At 43.1% G+C, this 20087-nt stretch overlaps 1 protein-coding gene across 1 annotated transcript; it reads left to right on the forward strand.

Annotated features, from left to right (window-relative positions):
• Window positions 1–1194: 1194 nt before the first annotated feature.
• Window positions 1195–16942, forward strand: cgnb (cingulin b). Its single transcript, XM_076105885.1, has 20 exons — window positions 1195–2292; window positions 2374–2456; window positions 2565–2634; window positions 6051–6148; window positions 6377–6503; window positions 6607–6819; window positions 8522–8670; window positions 9093–9122; window positions 10150–10270; window positions 10537–10749; window positions 10930–11028; window positions 11628–11885; window positions 11977–12147; window positions 12641–12802; window positions 12962–13051; window positions 13155–13238; window positions 13355–13473; window positions 13650–13758; window positions 14864–15027; window positions 15201–16942. The coding sequence occupies exons 1-20, from the start codon at window positions 1195–1197 to the stop codon at window positions 15319–15321; spliced, it is 3579 nt and encodes a 1192-aa protein (XP_075962000.1). The 3' UTR covers window positions 15322–16942.
• Window positions 16943–20087: the final 3145 nt, after the last annotated feature.

Here is a 20087-nt window from a genome sequence, read left to right on the forward strand (position 1 = left end):
TGTGCATACACTCGAGCCGGCGTGTGTGCCTGCACAGCTCAAAATAAACAGTCTACGCCTGAGTGAGTCCACTCTGAAGTCTGGTGACTGTGGAGACTCTGGCAAAGACAGAGAGAGAGGAGGGAGGCCCATTCCTGACATAGCCCCCCAGTGTTTAATGCTCCGCAGAGCCCGGACAATAGGAGGAGTATTCACCTTCTCATAGTCCGCATACATGGCGGACGAGACATGCTTAGGCTATACTAGTATTTATTTATACATTATTTATTTATTTATTTATTTATGCTGATAATCTAATGCAATTGTTTCAGTTGTTTTTCAAGAAAAGAAATGCCACACATATACTGGTTCCAGCGTCTCAAATGTGAGGATTTGATGGTTTTCTTTGTCATGTATAATATAACAGAATATCTTTTTGGTTAGACACCGATGCACTTACATATATAGTTGGAGGAATCACAAAAGACAACATTTTAAAATAAATGATCAACGTCGAAGCAACAGAGGCCAAGATAACCTGTCTTTTATTTTTAAATGATGGACCCTACATTTCCCCTCATGCAACAAATGAGTAGCACTCCACATGACCTGTTTACATGAATAAAAAATAAAAAAAACCTCTTTCATTAATAATGATTGGATGAAAACATCAACACAGTCAGGATACATATGTAAATTCGAGGCAACATACAGTATTGATTACTGTCTGACACCCAGTCACACTCCTACTCTTTGTTTCCAGCACACCTGGAATAAAGTATCGACCTGTACAAAGAGCTTCTTAGTGCCCCAGTGGCCTATTTCTCATGAGATGAATACAATTCATTCTCGTTTAGAAGGAATTAAACCTGTAGAGCAGCAAGAGAAGATGGCGGCTTCGTCAAGGCAATCCGATATGATTGCCGAGTCATTGTAACTCCACCTGGGAAGAAGGAGTGACACATTCAGGTTAGACGAGGCTTCTGAGTGAGGAAGTATTTACTTTTTGCAAAGCCTGGAAACTGCAAAAGCAAAAAGGACTAATTCACGTCTGAGAAAAGGGGCCTGCGGATGTAATCATCTGCAGGTCTGTTTTGTTGATTAGAGAGAAAAGGGGGAATTTCATGTTCAGCCACTGATTCACCTAATTTGTATTTTTGCTGTTTTCCCCTCCCTGTCTGCCCGGGCTGCCTACACAGAAACCAGGAAGTCAGCATGAATACTCTGTCCACTGACAGGAAGCCTCTTGTGGATTACGGCGTCCAGATCCGCTTCATCAAGGACCTCCACGACACAGGCGGAGGTTATCCTGAGAAATCCAGAGGGAACAACAGCGCAACCCCTCCTTCCAATAAGTACGGAGTGGCAGTGCACGTTCAGGGAATCTCCGGACAGCCCTATGTGGTCCTGAAAGATGGCGAGAAGGGGGACTCTTATGGAGTTCAGCTGAACAGCCCCAGCCCCAGTTCAGAGCTACCTTCACCAAGCAACATACTCCCCAAAACAAATAAAGGACCAGCAGAATCAGCAAACCCCTTTAGCCCTGCTGCAAATACAGCACGCTCCCCAGCAGACGATGAGGTCAGGGAGATTTTTGGGAGCCCTCATAAAAGACCTCCAGGGGACGGTCAAGCAGGAACACAAGGGGATGAGGAGAGTGGAGCTGGCAGAAAAGCTGAACCCCAACACAAAGCAACTGCCCGCGAAGCAGAGAGAAACAGAGATAGGACTAGTAATGAGGGGTATAACGAAGCAGGCCTGAAGCCTGTCAAATTCAACGGCACGGGACCCAGAGGGTTCAAGCAAACTAGCTCTGGTTACACCGGCTCTTTGGGAAGACACAGTGGGAGGGGGATAAGCACAGATTCCCCTTCGGAGTCTCTCCCAAAACCTCCAGCATCAACTATTGTGGAACCCATCCCAGAAATTGACACCAACTCCCTGGCTCCCATCAACAAGCTCATCAGTAAGTTCAACACTGGGACGCCAGCCGGCGCCCCACAGACGAGAGGCCGCTCCGGAGCGAGGCAGAGGCTTAGGTTTGACGAGCACCGGCGGTCAAGAAGCCTTGATGCGAGAAAAGATGTCAAGGCCGAGATTCCCTCTCCTAGCTCTCCGACACCGAATCCCTACGCTGTTCCCCTGTCTACTTCCTCCAAGTTGTTGGCTGCATCTGTCCCAGCGAGCAGTAGCCTGGGTAGCAGCCCTGCATCTGTTTCCAGGGTGACGGCGCTCGAGGCCGCCCAGCCGAGCTTCAAGTCACCGGGGAAGTTTGTTGCAAAGGACAACCATCCAGCTGTAGCCAACAAGCCTGTGAGTACCAGTGTTTTGTGAGGCATTGAATTGTCTCTTTGTTTTGTGTCTGTTTTCTAACTCTGCTAACTCTGTTTGAAGGAGATCACTCCGAGGAATCAAAGCAAAGTCAACGGGGAGGAAGCTCAAGTGAAGCAACCTGTTTACAACGTTCTTAAAAATGGGTAAATAAACAACAAGCGCGACATACTGAATGTCTCGAGACTTTGTTACTGTATATGAATACACGTGCTTTTCTGATCTGATCCTCTGTCCGTTGTTCTCCTGATCAGCACCAGTGAGAGTGACAGATACCTCAAAAGAAACATCAACCTCGTCTCTGAGACAAACGGCAGTTTTAAGGTACGACAAAACTTTAAAGCCTGTGATTTCTTTAAAGGTATACACACACTGGCACACTGACTTTTTCTTGTATAGTAGAAAACAGTAATAATGTAAGCATGGAAGTTCATTATTAACCCTGGGAACAATATTTGTTACAAATAATGTTCACTGATGAAGACCATGAGATATGATTGAAAGAACCCAAAAAAGCTTGTAAATTGACCTTTGAGTTGAGATTATTTTGTCACACGTTAATAGCTTCTATTGTTAGTCCCTGTATTAAACGACCTGGCAATCATTCTGCGATTAATATCAAGTTCCAGTCTTGCATTTAGAATTTCGCTGGTGGCGCAACACTCGTCTACTTTTTGGAATACAGATTGTGCCGTGGGTAATACTCCTTTCCCAGATATTGGTACAACTATCATGTCTGTAAGGAAAATATTGAGCTACAACTAGCAGCAGCCTGTTAGCTTAGCTTAGCATAATGACTGGACTGGGGGAAACAGCTAGCCTGACTGTCCAAAGGTAGCAAAATCTACCTTGCGGATTTAGCTTAGCACTAAGACTGTTTAGACTCTAAGACATCTCACCTTAAAGCTCCTCACTTCACAAAACGATTCTATACATATACACAAGTTAAATTATAATAGAACATAATCATATTGGATTTTGTTATGTGTAGGTTCAGCATGTTGGTCAAACAAAAGATGTGGTGTCTGGGATGGCCGTCTTCTTCTCAACAGAGCAGCTCTTGCGATGAAGCTAACAGATGGTTGGCGGCCTGTCCTCTTTTCTGAGGATATGAAGTTTCTGTTTCATTCACTTTGTCTCCAAGGATCCTCTCTTGGCGTGCCAAAAAATGCGAAAAAATAAAGGCGCATGCTGAGTATTCCTCTGTCAAAAACCTTATTAAAAAAGATTGTGCCACGTTGTTTTATGAACACCAGCGCACCACTTCCTTTAAATTTGCATCGTTTTGCATAAATCTACATACAGAAGTTCGTCCTTTGTGTCCTGGAGCTTCTCATATTACATGCTCTTGATTATGTATGAACCCCTTGTTATGTACTTCTCAGCGTGTTGGTGACCATGGCTGCATCTCATTTGTTTGTCCGTCTTGTCTCTTGGCAACAATGCACCTGCAGAGGAAAGCTGTTTAGGGCTCAGTGTGTGTTGAGCTCGCAGTCATTGAGAGCCATCAATAATTGAGTTGGACTGGAACCTTGCACCAGCTGGGGGTTGGCTTGCCGGATGGGACAGATCTCTTTTGGAGCAGTCTTGTTGTACAAAACCTCCATGTTCTTCGGGGCTGTAACCATGCTGTCCACTTTACTAGATTTAGTTGCTGATTTTTTTTTTTCTTCCAGCATTCATCTCAGGCTCTTCACAAGCGATAATAGCCACTGAAACATCCACAGCCAACATCAAACTGCAGGGCGAAGGGGTTTACAATGTTTGTTTTTCCGCCTGAGGCTATTTTTTTCTTTCTCCAGCTCTGCCTCGTATCCAAAACATTGCTTTTGTCTGCATGATGCCAAAACGTAAGATCAGAGCAGGATCAGATGAGTGTGTGTGTGTGTTACAGCGGGATCGTCCAAATCTGTTTTAAAACATTTGTGATACAACCAGTGGCAGATAACTCTCTGAAATGTACGATTTCAGGGAGTTATCCGCATTTGGGAGGGTAATGCAAGGCATGGCTCGCATTACCCTCTGTACCACTAATGTCTGTGGCTCTTTCTAAGTGCTAGTGGTGTGTTTTGACTGGTCTAATGCAGCATGGCCAGTTAATGTGCATCAGTGGGAGAGTGATGGAGGGAATGCACTGACACCCTGTTTGTCCGCCCAGTTAATTGAGGATCAGATGCTGGTGTGTTGTTGGGTTACCTTAGTCCAAGAAAGTGGAGAACGTGTGTGTTTGTAGAGATAATGTTGATACCTTCTCAGGTTGTTTTATTTGAATAGATTGGCCATTCCTGTTTTTCATATGTAAAAGTCCCATTCATGTATCCATTAACAATGTTTCAATGAAACTCTCCTGGTTGAGTTACAGTACAAAAGAGCAACGATTGCTTTAGAAAACATCTGTCTCAGTCTGTGTAAATAAAAGCGTAAAGGAATAAGTTAACTAGCACTCCCAGGGTGCATTTCGGCAAGAAACATCCAATCATTGAGCTTAAAATGATGTTACATCTGCCGCCAACAGTGACTGGAAGCTAATAAATGCCAAACTGACGGACAAAACACGATTTCTCAGAGACAAAGTTGAGATGATTACAACTTATGGCCTTAACACAATCCTATCTGGTTGTTACATTGTCCTGTAGAGCTCTTTGTTTTTATGTTAAGTTACAATGAGGGTATTATTTATAGAAATGTTTATTATAGGAATGAAGTATACTGAAAAACATAGAACTAGCTTCTCCCACTTTGCAACTCTTGGTCTGAAGTGATAACATTTACCACTGATTCATGGCCCCTATAAGATTAAAGAAGCGACACTTGGGTGTGTCCTACCCCAATGTTGGGAGCCGCTGGGCGAGGAGTTATCAAGAACAAACCAGCCATTACTTTAGATGAGACTTTAATAGAATCTATTTGCATTATGTAATCACACCATGCTTGAGTTCTGCTAAGACTGCAGGGCAGGTCTCTTTCATTGTAGATGATTAATACACATAAGAACACAGCTGATGCAATTCAATCAACGCGCTCACACAAAAAAATTCTTATCTTCTACTAATTATCTCTTTGTGAGGACAGAGAGAACCCGAAATGTCCCAGAACTGAATTATCTGCAAACTGTCCTGCAGGGAACAAGAGGAAAATGAAACAAATCTGTACAAAATACATCCTCGTAAAACGCCACTGATAAGTGAGCACGGTGAGGTCCCCTGAGGAGCAAAACTGTTAGTGATCCTCGCTTTGTCTCTCTTCTTCTGCTCTCGTGTGTGCGTCCCCGTAATGAGTGTGTAGGAGGATCAGAGAGGGATCATGGGCAGGCTTACGCCTCCTTTTCAGCGAGAGGGAGCCTTGACGAGCGGCGGTGTGGGCGACGGCGCCCCGGCTCCACTCCCCTGCAGCCTGTCAGAAAGAGTTGTTAATGCGAGGAGACTGTCTTTCTTTTCTTGACGATGTCTGAGCACACTGGCAGGGCCTCCTCTCCCAAAGATTCTTTTTTTCTACTGTCAGAAACTAGTGCAAGGAATCCGAGTCAGGGTTTCTTCTTTTACAGTTTCAGATAATACAGAGGGCATAATGCATTCGCAAGGTCGACATTGACACTCTGTTGTGATGTTTCCAGTCCTCCTCTGTGTATGCTCACTTTTTGTCCTGTTTCTCTCCCTCTCCCCCTCCCCCTCACGCGCCTTCTGGTGTGTGTGTGTGTGTGTGTGTGTGTGTGTGTGTGTGTGTGTCTGTGTTGTGTTCAGAAAGGAGGATCTGATGGAAGCCTCCAAAAGGGGAAGCTTGAGGAGCTTCAGGAGCAACTCACTCGCTGCAAGAATGAACTGCAGCAAGTGCAGGATGAGTAAGGACCTGCTTGTGTGTCTGTGTGGGTGTGTGTGTGTGTGTGTGTGTGTGTCTGGCTTTGCAAGTACAATGTGTGCACTTAACAGCCCAACAATAAGCCTTCAGTTATTGCTCCTGTGGCTTTTTGTTTTGACACAGCATCATTTTACTATTACATGACTGATGGGCTTGTTAATGTGTTTGGCGCTGCCAAATTGATAATGTGTGTTTGTGTGTGCCTGTGCAGACTGGCTGAGGAGCGGATGGCCAGAGTGGGGGCGGACTTTCGTCTGCGCCTACAGGAAGATCAGCTGGCTGAGCTTCAGGAGGAGCTGAGGAGGGTCTCAGAAAACTCGCCTCACTCAGTGCGGACGGTAGTTACACTCTTGGGGGAAACACACTGACACACGTAGAATAAAACATTGCTGCACTTCTGCTTGTCCGTCCATCTGACTGTCTCTGTCTTCCTTTCTGCAGGACGTGATGACTCTGCAGGCCGACCTGGCTGAGGCTGCCATGTTGCGTCGGCGCCAGGAGGAGGTTCTACACCAGCGGGAGCGGGAGCTGACGGCCCTGAAGGGGGCGCTAAAGGAGGAGGTGGAGTGCCATGACAGGGAGATGGAGACCCTGAGGGAGCAGTACAGCCAGGACATGGACAACCTGAGAACAACCATGGAGCAGTTCACACAGGTGGATTTCACCATGCTTTGCATTTTGAGCATAAAACTTTATTGCGTTTTAAGCCCATAAGTTCCAATGGGGTTGGAACTGTATTGCAGCAGTGGTTTATTGAACATATAACAAAGAATAGGATCTGTTCAGGCTTAGCTTATGAGCAAAAAAGATGGAAATAAAAGGAATAAAAGCTGTAAAGCTGAGACATAAAAGAAGAGTTATTAGACTAATGGCCTTGAAAAAGGAAGATATTCTAATCTCAACTGGTTCAATAAAACAAAAAAAAGTGTTGGTTTAGTAACTCTGATGTCACTGAACCAACACGAGTGATTCAATAAACTGAACAAAGAACAAGCAAGACACTGATAAATACCACTTTAAAAGAACGGGGCAGCTGCAGCTCTATTTGATGCGTGTCTTTAAGTCCAGTCCAGCACTCCAGAAAGTCTTACAGACAGGTGCTCCGGATCATAAACTGACTGTGAGGGAACCAAAACATTCTGCACACTGCCGACTACTTGCACTCACTTTATAAATGAAGAAAGTGAGCAGCTTTTTCAACATTTTTTTTTTTTTAATTTTGGTTAAAAATAGGAGGCAACATCACTTTTACTTTCTTTCTTGCATAACATAAACTTGCACACTGACACATATTTTCACTTTCTCTGTGTGTGTCTATCCTCATTATGTGTCAAAGTGAGAGCCTGTAGATTACAAAGAAATGAACCAGGGAGGATTTATAACCTCTTTGACGTTTACAGCTAAACCAGCTCTGAAGATTTCTTTCAGCTTCTGATCACCGTAATTATATTTTAATTCTATAATTATTCTATACTTAAATTATTTAACTTGTTACCTCAATGTCTGATTATAGATGAAAAACATTCAGAACATTCTTCTTTTCGGAGCATCTCTTTGTACGGATGTAGTGGGAGAACAGTCGGGTTATTCCTGTCAGGCAGTTTGTACATTCTGCATCCGTTATTAAGACCTTATTAAATTGTGCTTTGATGTTGCATTCGCCCTGTTATACACCCAGGCTTTGTCTTGTTGTTGTATGCGTCAGTGTGCTGTCAGTGTTCAAACACTGAGTCGGGGTATCATGGGGTCACGCTAAGCCCACTGTGCAGAGTTAGAAAACGAGAATTCTGCTACTTGGGATTGCATTGTAGAACTTTTCCAGTTGACTTTCTGTTATAAAGTTTCTGCCAGTTGACTATTTTGTGTCGTACTGACGGATGTGGTGTAGAGGAAATGTGAAGCATATATGTATACAGGAATAGATCATTAGGCAGATTCTAGAAACAGCAGTGTCAGGAAAAATATATCGTGCGGCTCGAGAGCAGGAAATAAGCAGACCGGTTGGCAGCTGCTTTTGATGTGGCGATTTATTTGGCGGGAGCAGGATTAAAGTAGTTGGATCGCTGTTTGTGGCAGCTCTATCATGCTCCATCTTCTCTGATATTTCGTGCTTCTTAGTATTTTTTTAGAGGTTGAAGAAGTGCTGATGAAGGCACGTTCCCAAAGATCTTTATTTGCCTAAAATAGAAACTGAACTAAAATATGTGATAGATTTGGGTGTGTGAAACTCCTGTCTGAATCGCTGCCTTTTTTTTCACGACATGATAATGAGAAGGGTAATGAGGAATAATTCACCGTGACTCCCACGACCCGTAACGTTATTTTTTTTGTGTGTTTGTGTGCGGCCGTGTTTCAGTCCCAGGAGCAGATAGAAGAGGAGCGCGAGAGGGTGAATGCCTCCATGTTGACTCTGCAGGAAGAACTGGAGGGCTGCAGAGATCAAGAAGAGCAGTGGAAGACGCAGCTGGACGCCACCGTACAGGAGCTGCACAACAACAGAGAAGAGTCAGTGTCTATATAAGCCTTTTTAAAAATTCTATTAGTCAATTGTGGGCTTGGAATACACATTTCTTTCAGTATCTAACTTCAAAGGATGAAAAAATAAACACTGCATAAGCATAAAGTAACGTTCAAAGGCCGTGACTATGTGGATAAATCAATGTTCATTTGAAACACCTCAGATATAAGCTTATAATTCTAAGATCTCACGCTGAACCAAACTGATTATGGAGCCATAACGGCATCAAACGCACTCTGCTAACTTTTATACTTTTGCCACCAGTTCAAAGAATTTAAAGAGTTCACTGAAAACTTTTGGTTCTGAAAAACATCTATGTGGATACACTGAAGAAACTCTTTTTAGTTCAGTCTTCTCTGGAGTTATTTTTTAATGCATGTCCTCTTTCACTTGACATTTCATTCAGCAGCAGCGGGACGCACGCCACCAGCAGTCGAATGTGAGGCAGAGAATCAATCTCACTGTTTGGTTTGAGTAGGTTTAGCCTCAAATCAGCAGATCTAAACTTGAGAGATGTTCCCTAAAATCACTTGAATACAAACAAAATCCACTCTGATCATATCAACTAATCAACATTCAGAAATCTACTTAGTTCATTTTCTTAATTAAATCATTTTTTAAAATGTATTAATTTTCTTTTTCTTTTTCAATCATTCAATCTTAACAACACATGTCCTGATTTAATTGCTATTAATTATAATTGATTTTGAAGAAATAATTAATGCAATTTAACAATCGCACAAATAAAGTCCCTCTCAGATTGTAGTTGAGGTTTTAACGATTTTGCGATTTTGTGCTTTGTTTGTGGCTAGCCACTGCTAACTTTGGTGTGTGCACGTGTGCTTATGGCTTTGCAGTGTGTTTGTGTGTGTGTGTGAGTGTAGTTTACAGATCTACTGTTATCACTTTGTATCTTCCAGAATAATTTATTGAATTTTCAAGAACAAAATGTAATACAAAACACACCTGACGGCAAAGATGGATCAGAGAGTGCACAACTGTTGCAGAGCAGTAAAACACCCAGGAGAGAGCATTAGACGTCAATGGGGCACTGAAAGAAGCCAGGCCACAGTGCAATGCGCCCCCCCCCCCTCCCCATGCTATGTCTGCTGTGCAATTTGGGAGGTAGTTTACAAAAAAGCGTCCACAGCTCATCTAAAACCTTCTCATTCCCCTTCAAGACGCTCAAGCGCCCCATTGGCAAAACGCTCAAGCGCATCATTGGCAAAACTTGAAAGATTTCTCCATGCCACTGGTTAACAGAAGGAGGTCTGGGCTTAATCCGCTGGAATGAAATGAATCTTCTTGCTAATAGGGGAATGCTTGTTCAAAAGTTCTCGCTGGACCCTTGTCAAAGAGATCCTTTCGCCTGAAAGATTCAGCAGAAACAAACCAGGATTCATTTGTATTTCTCTATAAACAAAAAATTGAGACTTTTTTTTATAACATCTTCTTTATTTCTGCAGGCTGCTGAAATCTCGTTTGCAGAGGGATGAATATGAGGGCGAGCTGAAAGATCGTAAGGACTCACTGCTCAGCGCGCAGAAACAAACGCCTGCGTCTGCCGATAACTTGTCTTTAGCCGAGGTAATTCAAAGTAAGGCAGATTATTCTCGCCGTGTGGGTGAGATGCAGGGGCTCATCTCCTGTGTTTTACAGTACGACTGGTGTTTCTTTTTTTTAGTAGGGTTTTCCTCTAGCTGAAGCTTCAATAATCGCATTCATTGTTCCTGCACTCACACATAAATCCACACTCACAAGCCCCATACTCATATTGACACATCGCTGTGTGCCCTGGCACATTCGTCATACGCGCACACACACGTTATTCATCTCTGATTGCTTATCCCAAGGAGCTTCGGCGTTGCCATGATGATCTGAAGAGGGCTCGCGCCGATCTGGACAAACAAAAGGGCGAGTTGGACGAGAAGAGAGAGACACTTCGAACCCTCAAGAAAGCAAGTGGAGAGAAAGAGGCTGAGCTTCTGTCTGAGATCAGCAGGTTGAAGGTGGAGTCGCAGAAAGACAAGGCCGAGCTGGAAAAGGAGCTCGAGAAGGCAAAGGAGGTGAGGCGTCATCTGCCATGACTTTGATGATATAACGGATACAACACAAAAAGCGCAATTGAAATGGATTCAGTGTACAAAACGAACAAGGGAGTAGAGCGTACATATAGACGAATGTCATCATTTTAAAGTAAAGTTCATGCACTTCATGTAAAGTTTGCACGTTTTTTCTCTCTGCAGTCATCAGTCGGGTCTTCAGGAAAGACTGTGGTGGACCACGGCGCCAACCTGGAGCTCCAGGAAGCAAACACTCGCCTCAGGGAGAGGCTGTCCCGCATGGTACTACACAAAAAAAAAGACACACAGCTGTACACACATGCATGCAAAAGCATGTAAACCGACGTACTGTACAAGAACAAAAGAAATGGCCTCCCACACACACTCTATTTTCAACCGAGAGATGTGAAGTGAATTAAATCCATAGACAAATTCAAACATGTAGGCTCAGAAAATAATCCCTTCAAGATAAATGTGAGCAAGATGCGCTTTGTGCTCCGTGTGCGTTGGAACATCAACGTTCCCTCGCTATTTTAAGATGCTATAATCTTGTTAGCTTTGATGTGAAATGATCATGTGAAGAGCATAGTCACACACAAATCAGGGTAAGTGCAAAGCCAACACAAATAAACATAACTTTTGGTCTGGAGTTAGTATGCGGTGATCAGGGCAACAAAGCACAGACTGTACACGACTGTACTTTGAATATGACAAAACTTATAGCCCTTTTTTATTTGCCACTCTTCCTGATCTTAAGTTTTATTTGCCACTCTTCCTTATTCCAAACAGGTATATCAATACAATACCCACAGTAAATGCCTCATACTTATAGCATAGTAGTGATAAAAACACACATGAGTGGATATTTTCTCGCTCTCCAGACGAGGCTTCACTCCAGCGCGCCCCGGAGCCCAGAGACTGAGGAGGCGGTGGAAGCTCTGGAGGATGAGAACCGCTCCCTGAGGACTCAGCTGGAGGAGGCCAAGAGAGGAGTCACCCGCCTGAGCAAGGAGAAGGACGAGCTGGCCCGGCGGCTGGAGGAGAGGGACCTGGAGAGGGAGGCGCTGAGGAGGGGCAAGAGTGACCTGGAGGAGCAGAAGAGGCTGCTTGACCGAGGCCTGGAGAAGATGAACAAAGAGGTTAGGGTTCGAACTATGTCTCGTCTCTGCTGATATATAGAGATATCGTCACTGACTGCCGTTTCTCTCGTCCTGCCTCCTCCTCTGCCAGATGGAGATAATGATGGGAGATTCCCGTCAGTCAGTTGCCACCCTTCAGACGCAACTTGAAGACTACAGGGAGCGCTCGAGAAAGGACCTGCTAGAAGCCCAGCGCAACTACAAAGACCGGCTGGTGGAGCTGCAGAGGGCTCAGAACAACCTCAAGGCCCAGCAGGAAGAGGTGAGGACAAATGGGTTAGAAACACAGAACCTGTTAAATGTTATAAAAAGATTTTATATTGTTTTAGTATGAAATACAAGATTTTCCCAACAGTAAAAACGTAACTGTTAGCCCGTTTTTCTTTTTAAAGTCCTTCATATGTATTTTTAGCCTTTCTAGCCATGCTAGCAGTACAGATCGAGGGATAAGAATGTCCGTCAGTAGGTTGGCCAGTGGGCTTTGTCCTGACTTAAATACCTCAACAACCATTAGATTGATGGCCAGTCTTCATGGAATTGTATGTATTGAATTTCTATTTGTCCTGAGCACTTTAAGGACTTCTCGTCCAATATTGCCGTAAAAGTTAACGCTCTAGTGTTCAGGGAAATATGGAAAAAGAGCATGCATGCCCAGCAAACTCTTAAGTTAAGGTTGGGGGGATGTTGAGGACAGAAACTGCTTGAAAGTAAGTGAACTACGAGACACATTATGGTCCCCTCCATCTTGTTTCCAGGTTTCCCGTCTGAAGAAGGAGCTGCTGGTGTGCAGCGAGGAGAGAGACAGCGCCCAGTTGGAGAGAGACCTCTTCAGCAACCGTCTCAAACACTTGGACAGCGAACTAGAATCAGAGAAGAGCACCCACACCGACCGCTCCAGGGAGATCAGGGGCCTGGAGGTGAGGCTTTCCAGGTCAAAGTTCACCAACTGGGGTGTCTAAAGTTGGATGGGAGTAAAATTAGGGAGACAGTGATGTGTCAGCAAATGGAGTGAAAGGGTTGCGCTTTGAGTATGGGCAGATTGAGATGTAAATATCTGTCTGTCCGCATGTTCACAGGATAAGATTAAGACCACGGAGATCGAACTGGATGAGGAGAGGAGCAGCGTGGAGCTTCTGAACGAGCGCATCACGCGTACCAGAGATCAGGTGCCACATAGAAATATTTGAATACACATGCAAATAAGCAGGAGGCCTTTCTATTTGATAACAGGTGTACTTACACGGCCTCTTCATCCCTCTTTCCTCTCAGGTGGACCAGCTTCGCTCCGAGCTGATGCAGGAGCGTTCGGCAAGACACGACCTTGAAATGGACAAGAGCGCACTTGAGAGACAGGCACTGCTCCCTCATTCAGTCCCTGCACATGCACATACATTCACACTCACATAGTTGGAACAACTTTTTCTTAAAATCAGTAGTTCATTCAGCTCACTGTCCCACTCCCCTCCCAGATAAAGGACTTGAAGTCCCGCGTGGTGGACATGGAGGGACACACTCGGCCCTCGCCTGCACTCAACCTGCTGGAAAACAAAATTCAAGAGTTGGAGGAGATGCTACGCAGTGAAGAAAGGTATGGCTGAACAAATGTGATGGCTCAAAAAAGAAGGAATCTAGATATGGAGTCCTACAGGGGTATATTTTAATGAGTCAAAGCAATCAACCGTCTATAACAAAACACCTGGAAAGGGGCAAGGGAAAGAAGAAAAGTTCCATAACAACGTGTTAATTCTGAATTTCTCCATACAGAGAGAAGGCCAGTATCCAGGCCTCTCTGAGACGAATGGAGAGGAAACTGAAAGAGCTAAATGCCACGTTAGACCAGGAGAGAAACCAGCATGTTGAGCAGAGAGATCAGGTAATTGTCCATATTTTGCATGCAAATTATCTTAAAGTAGTGTTTGTTTTGTGGTTGCCTGGTTAAACACAAAATGCTCTAACCGGATCTAACCAGTTAATGATTATAGTTTGACATTTATTCACTTTCTTGAAGAGAGTCGGATTAGAATGTCTCTCTCAAATATGACGTTACATTCATTTGACAGACGCATTTGTCCAAAGCAAATAATGCAAGAAGTGCATTCAAACCATGTAGGAGCCAGATCCAAAATGGTGTCTCCCCATCCAGTACAAATGCTTACAGATTGAATTTTTGTCTTTGTTTTTGTTTCCTTTAAAAAATGGAAACAGCTATTCTGGCTCTATCCAAAGGTAACAAAATCCACTGTGCACCTAAAGCTCACTATTTAACACATTATATTTCGTTTTTTGTATGGATTAGACAAACAAGAGCTGTAGAGGTGCTGGTAGGTGGATTTTGTTTCCTGTGGAGAGAGCCAGGCTAGCTGTTTCCTGCAGTCTTTGTGCTAAGCTAAGCTAAGCTACTTAGCTGGCTCCACTCGAGCGACATACCTACCACACAGACACAATCTTCTCATCTAACTCTCTGCAAGAAGGCACATAAGTGTATTTTCCAAAATATTCTTCTAATGTCAGACAGGTGAAATCTAGTCTTAAAGTATCAAACACTTTCCTGTGGTTGTCTCAAGTTTCCTGACGGTGTGTTTGTAATACTTTAGCAGTTTTAATTATGTAGTAAGAATGATCTATAGATACTGTTTGACCTACACCCGCCGTTTAATCATTAATGCAGTTCAAACTGTGCTTAGTTGCTTCTTTTACGAAAGACTAATCTCATCTGTACTCCTCCTGACCCACACCCAACCTCCCTCGGCCCCCAGGACGCTCCCTGACCTCCCTTCCCCTGTCATCTCTCTGCTGCCTCAGCCTTCTTTACATAGCCATGGCTGCTCCCCCACAAACCCACACACCTGTCAAACCCCTCGCCTTTTAACCCCTGCCCCGTCTGGCTTCTTCCCCTCCACTCCCTCGCGGCCCACGTCTTCACCCGTGACCTCCTCTGTTCCCCTCTAACCCCCTTGCCTCTCCCTCTCCGTCCCCAGCTGACCCTGCGCGTGAAGGCCTTGAAGCGGCAGGTGGACGAGAGCGAGGGAGAGGTGGAGCGCTTGGAGGGAGTCCGCCGGAAGGTTCTCAGGGACTTGGAAGAGCAGCAGGAGCTCCAGGAGGCGATGCACGCCAAAGTCACAGCCCTGGAGACTGAACTCAAGTAGGACTTGAGTTATCGTCCCATAAAATACTGTTGATTTACTGTTCCTCATGCGTCCTCTTTACACTAGGTGGCAGTCTATAGTAACTAGCTGGACACATGCCTGTGTTCACTTAGCTGCAATGTATGAAAGTTGAAGACCTGAGTCAGTGTTTCTGTTTGTTTTATCTCAGGCGGAAGTCACAGCACACGCATCGTGCAGCTCTGGGCTCCTCCACTTTAAGCTCCGAGGACGAGGAGGGTTTCTACGACACCAACATCTCCTCCATCCTGAACGAGACCACCAACTGCTAAAAGGAAGATGAATAAAAGGATTTCTTTCATTTCTCCAGTGCTTGTAAGATTCTTATCAAAGAGAGGCACTCAGGGCGTCAAGGACTCGCTTGCGTGGAGAACTCGGTTGCCATGCACTACAAACTTGCCTTGCAGTTGTTCTTCGGTTTTATTTTTAGTACAGCGGTCCAACAGAGAAAGGTTGTCAGGATAATTAGGTTGCTTCTTTTTTTTTTTTTTCAGCTGTGATTGTGATTGCTTCAATGCTGTCATGTTTTATCTGTCTTGAGATATTCCGTTTGTCTGTGATGCTGAGGAGAAGAATTCCAGTTACACATCCAAATACAAGGTTTGATTTCATTTACTTCAACTTGAATCGTTTCAAAAAAGGCTCTTTGCTGCGTGTTCTTTGCATTGACTGTGGTAGCACATTACTGTGGCATGGTTTACGTTCATACAGTAGACTCGCATATTCAAACCAAAAATATTCTGTTATCTTATCCAGTCTTTTATGTGTTTGCTTGCACATGATAAGTTACATCTGTCAGTGTTGTCAGCATCTCAAAGTGTTTCTTTGTGTATTGAGAGTGATATTAATCTTCTTCTTTTTTTACCTTTGAATGTGACAATGACAGGCCATTTAAACTGAGCCTTTTATTTCTACACTGTATTAGCTGTGCATACCTGCTACTCAAGACAATCGAATACACCTCTCCCTATACACTTTTCTACTTTAACCACCTCATTGATGATGTGGTTTGATATATATTCCTAACCTTGATTCACGTGCATGTTTTTACTCGGATGCCTTAAAAAGTAGCCTCATATCTTTATGTTCACTTCATGTTTCCGCATGTGTTCTGTTTATATGCTGCTGCTGCTGTAATGCTTTGAATCGTGTTTCCTTTGCTCGCCTGTGTTTGTGTCTCCTGTACATTCCTGTCGAAAGAATCCTCAGCTGAGTCTTGGAGGTGTTCCACATTTCTCTTTGTTGCACCTGTCTGGGATGATTGGTATTTCCTACTGACATTTTGACGGCGTCGTTACATTTGTAACATGCCACTTTTCAATTTGTACGGGGGTGAATACAGGCAAGGATGCTATGAAATGTAGAATATGTTTGTTGAGCTGCTGGTGACGTTTTTGATGAATATTTTAAGTACATTTTTAACCGTGTGTGCAATTAAAAGAGGTATACGTATTGTATTGTTTCTCTTATTTTCTTGATTTCTGATTTCATAATATTAATAGTATACAATCAAATTTTTTTTTTTAAGTAGATCCCCTTCTAATGAGCTTTAATTCTAAGTGACAAGGCACAAAATCCACAGTCCTGGTTTTGTGCAAAAATGTATTCAGAAGTTTATCTGAAACTGATACGAGGCTCCAGCTGACTGAATTAGACAAATCAAGTAGATACCTCTCAAAGTTTCTTTATTTTTAGTAAAATCTCTCCTCTTCTTGTTACTATCTTCCACAAGAGGGAATTGTGCTAGAAAGACTTTGAGAAAATTGGTGAACAATAATGATTACAGCAACAACAAAAAAATCAACCAATTTTCACGTGGGCACCTCATTTTTTTAACCCTAACCTCATTTCTTTTAATACAGCCTTAATAAATTGTACACAAACTTGTTAAAAGGGTTCTACGTAAATGTAATATTATTTTGAAACCAGACCAATTACCTTTTTCCATGCGGATGTAAAAGGAGGTCAAAGGATGAGGTGACCTGTTCAGCTAGATGCTTGAAACTCTAGCCCTCCCTGCCTCTTTCAGATTCAGACACGTTTTATAAAAGTTTAATTTGATTTTAACCCAATGAATGGCAGCTGCGTGAAGCATCACATCCTGTGGGTGTGGCCGTTGCATCATACCCGCCTGGTCTGTGTTCGTGTCTCTGATGGAGGGGTGCCAGTTAGCGGCAGGTCTGAACCTCTCCTCCCCACTTTCACTCCATTAAACCTGCACTGCACCACTTCACTGCACATTGTAGTTTTCCTTCATGACAAGAATATAACAAGATTAAAACAAAAAGTCTATACATCTGTGAATGTGAGACTGAAAACATGCACCACAGTCCCATTAGAAAGGTTATAAGAAGATTGATAGGAAGTGTGAATCCATGATCAGGTATTACAATAAAAGCTGTTAAGGAAAACACGGTTTTGGGCTCGTAAACTGGGACTTTGTATTTACAACAGACACCAGTTAAAAATACCAATAAACTTGGGGCAAGTTCACGCGATACAGAGTATACAGAGACTACAAGATCAAGGCCTGCTTCTGTGCTGCTGCTCTGTCTATGCTTCAGGTTTCTCTCTACTCATAACCACGGCAGCCTGCCTGATGGTTTCACTGTCAAAGGGAATAGATACATACATAGATTGTCAGGCGATGTGACATTATGGGTCACGTACAGTACTAACTGGAGACACATAAAATAAATATAAAAGAGCTAAATTTAAACAGGCTGGGCTGTGTTTCAGTAAAAATGAAATCCATGCTTGTATTTCACCTGTAAATATCTTAAGTGTTCATTTGACCTATCACTGTATAACCCTCGTAGACCTCGTTGGTCATCTGCTCATTATAGTCAGTTGCTACTATACTGAGCATTTGACTATCCACATTATGGTACGTGCCGCCTGAAGCAGACAGAGGAGAACAAGTCAGATGTTGATATCTATCTAAGTCAGATGTTGATATCTATCTAAGAGTGGGAATATGTTGAGTATGTCACAAAACCTGCAGTGTATTATTATTTCATCTTCAGTAATGGAACACTTAGCCGAAAAACGACTTGACATAAAGAACGAGTGTTTGGTTCTATTCAAGTAAAATATCCTGCCTCAGTATTCTTGCAACTTGTTTTAGTAACAAGTCTTTCGCATGTTCTTTTAGCTCTGGCTGACTTCCCCCCCCCCTTAGATATACGGTCTGTAATCCTTAGTTGGTTCACTGTAATTACTAAAGACATCAAGCAGTAATCAAGACTCCACCTCATCCAACCCTCCTGTCTTTGTCCTTAGCTCACCTTCTCTTCTGTCGTTTCCCACAGTTGGGACTTTCCGTTTCTTAAAGTTTCCTCAAAAGTTTCTGTTTCTTTTTTAAATATTACAATATTCAATGACACACCCACGAATATGTTTTCGATGTCATGTCCGTACATTTCCATCAATCAGGGACACCAAGTGTCTAATTAGCTCCATGTTTAGATCAATGCAGGCAATCAGTGATGGAGCTTGTCTGTGGTGTGTCAAATAGTTACCTGCACTGTTAGTGGTGTTAAAATACATTCATGATGCGTAAAAAAAATGAGAAACACTGTCCAAAATGTTAAACGGAGGAATTTTGCATGATTTAATCCATGACATTCAACTCTTTCACTGGAAAAGATTTGGTTTAAAATCACATGCACTCTTTATATTGCACAGTATACAAAGGTGGCTGCTCATCTAACAAAGGCCGCATCATAGTGGTAGTGCATGTTTACTTTGGGGTGGGCTTTTCAAAATTAGCTGCCTTTTGAGTTTGTGTCATTCTTGCCGGTAGTCTATTCAACCCGATAGGTGCCTCACACAATGCAGATGTGCTATATTTACTGCAGGCTATTGAATTCCATTGATGTGTACAAAGTGAACACTTTTGTTTGGGTGTCACAAGACAAACAGCTCCTAAAATAATGGAAGTTGTGTCTGAAACCAAGATTTAAAACATAATTACATGATGTAAAACAGACTCTGGTCTTTCAAAGGCAATGGGCTTTCATTTCATTTTATGCCACACCTGTCTAAAACGATAAGCAAGTAACAACAGGAAACTACAGTCTGTCGTCACTTATGCGTGAAGTTAAACCAACATGTGTCAGCTTGAATCTATGCTCATAACATATCAATGGATTACTGTTGATTAAATGTGGTAAATAAAATCATCAAACATTGTAAACTTATTACATTTTTCCTACATACCAAAACTCTGTTTAGTGCACTACTTTTTTCCTCACTGGTTTGATCCGTTATTCAACAAAGATCACGACGTTCTCACTCTGTCAGCAACATTGTCAAATGCTGAAAGTAGGACACTTTCTCTGGGTCGATGTGTCACTCTTCCAAAAAATGTTTCAAGCCATATGCCACCAAAGGCATCCATAGTTCACCCATAGGCCTGACAGGATAGTAAGCAAGTGCAAGTGGCAACAGGGCCGTCTGACATGTGGCCGGACTGTTATTAAACAGGACTACATCCTATTTGCAGCTCTGGCACTGAATTAGCTGCAGCGCATGGGAGGCAGATCACAGCTACTGCAGATTCTTGGTGCTGACAGAGATGTTGCTTGAAAATTGGGGAGAGGTTGAACAGAATTTTTTGACGCAAGACAGATGAGGAGAGACAGCATATGGGATCAATCTGGAAGAAGATCAGGCAGGTTACTGAGGACAGAATGCTGTTTTTCAGCAGCACTCACACCAGATGTCTGCCGAATGGAGGCGTCGTCAACTTCTCTGAGGTCAGACACAGTTTATTTAAGTGCATCAGTCATTACCATCCCGATAGATCCCCAGGATAAATAGGAATGTTTGATTTGGATTTATTCTTCCCACTCTCACAGCGTGTTATCCATATGAAGCATTTTAGGCTTCATTCCAGGCAACAATAAATGACCTGTTGCAAATATGTGAAGCTAGCTTGTTTTGGTCCTACTGCGCACTCCCTATACTGCCTACCAAAATAAATGTTCTAATATGAACAGACAAGATAAGAAAATGACTAAAGAATGATTACAAA

The sequence above is a fragment of the Anarhichas minor genome, unplaced genomic scaffold (assembly GCF_050575085.1).
Source record: "Anarhichas minor isolate MPS153535 unplaced genomic scaffold, ASM5057508v1 ptg000033l, whole genome shotgun sequence".
Classification (NCBI taxonomy): domain Eukaryota; kingdom Metazoa; phylum Chordata; class Actinopteri; order Perciformes; family Anarhichadidae; genus Anarhichas; species Anarhichas minor.

Coding starts and splice junctions, on each gene's coding strand:
- cgnb (XM_076105885.1), top strand. CDS start 1,195: ATGAATACTCTGTCCACTGACAGGAAGCCTCTTGTGGATTACGGCGTC. Junction 9,123..10,149: donor CACGCCACCAGCAGTCGAAT/GTGAGGCAGAGA, acceptor TTATTTCTGCAG/GCTGCTGAAATCTCGTTTGC. Junction 13,474..13,649: donor ATGCTACGCAGTGAAGAAAG/GTATGGCTGAAC, acceptor TTCTCCATACAG/AGAGAAGGCCAGTATCCAGG.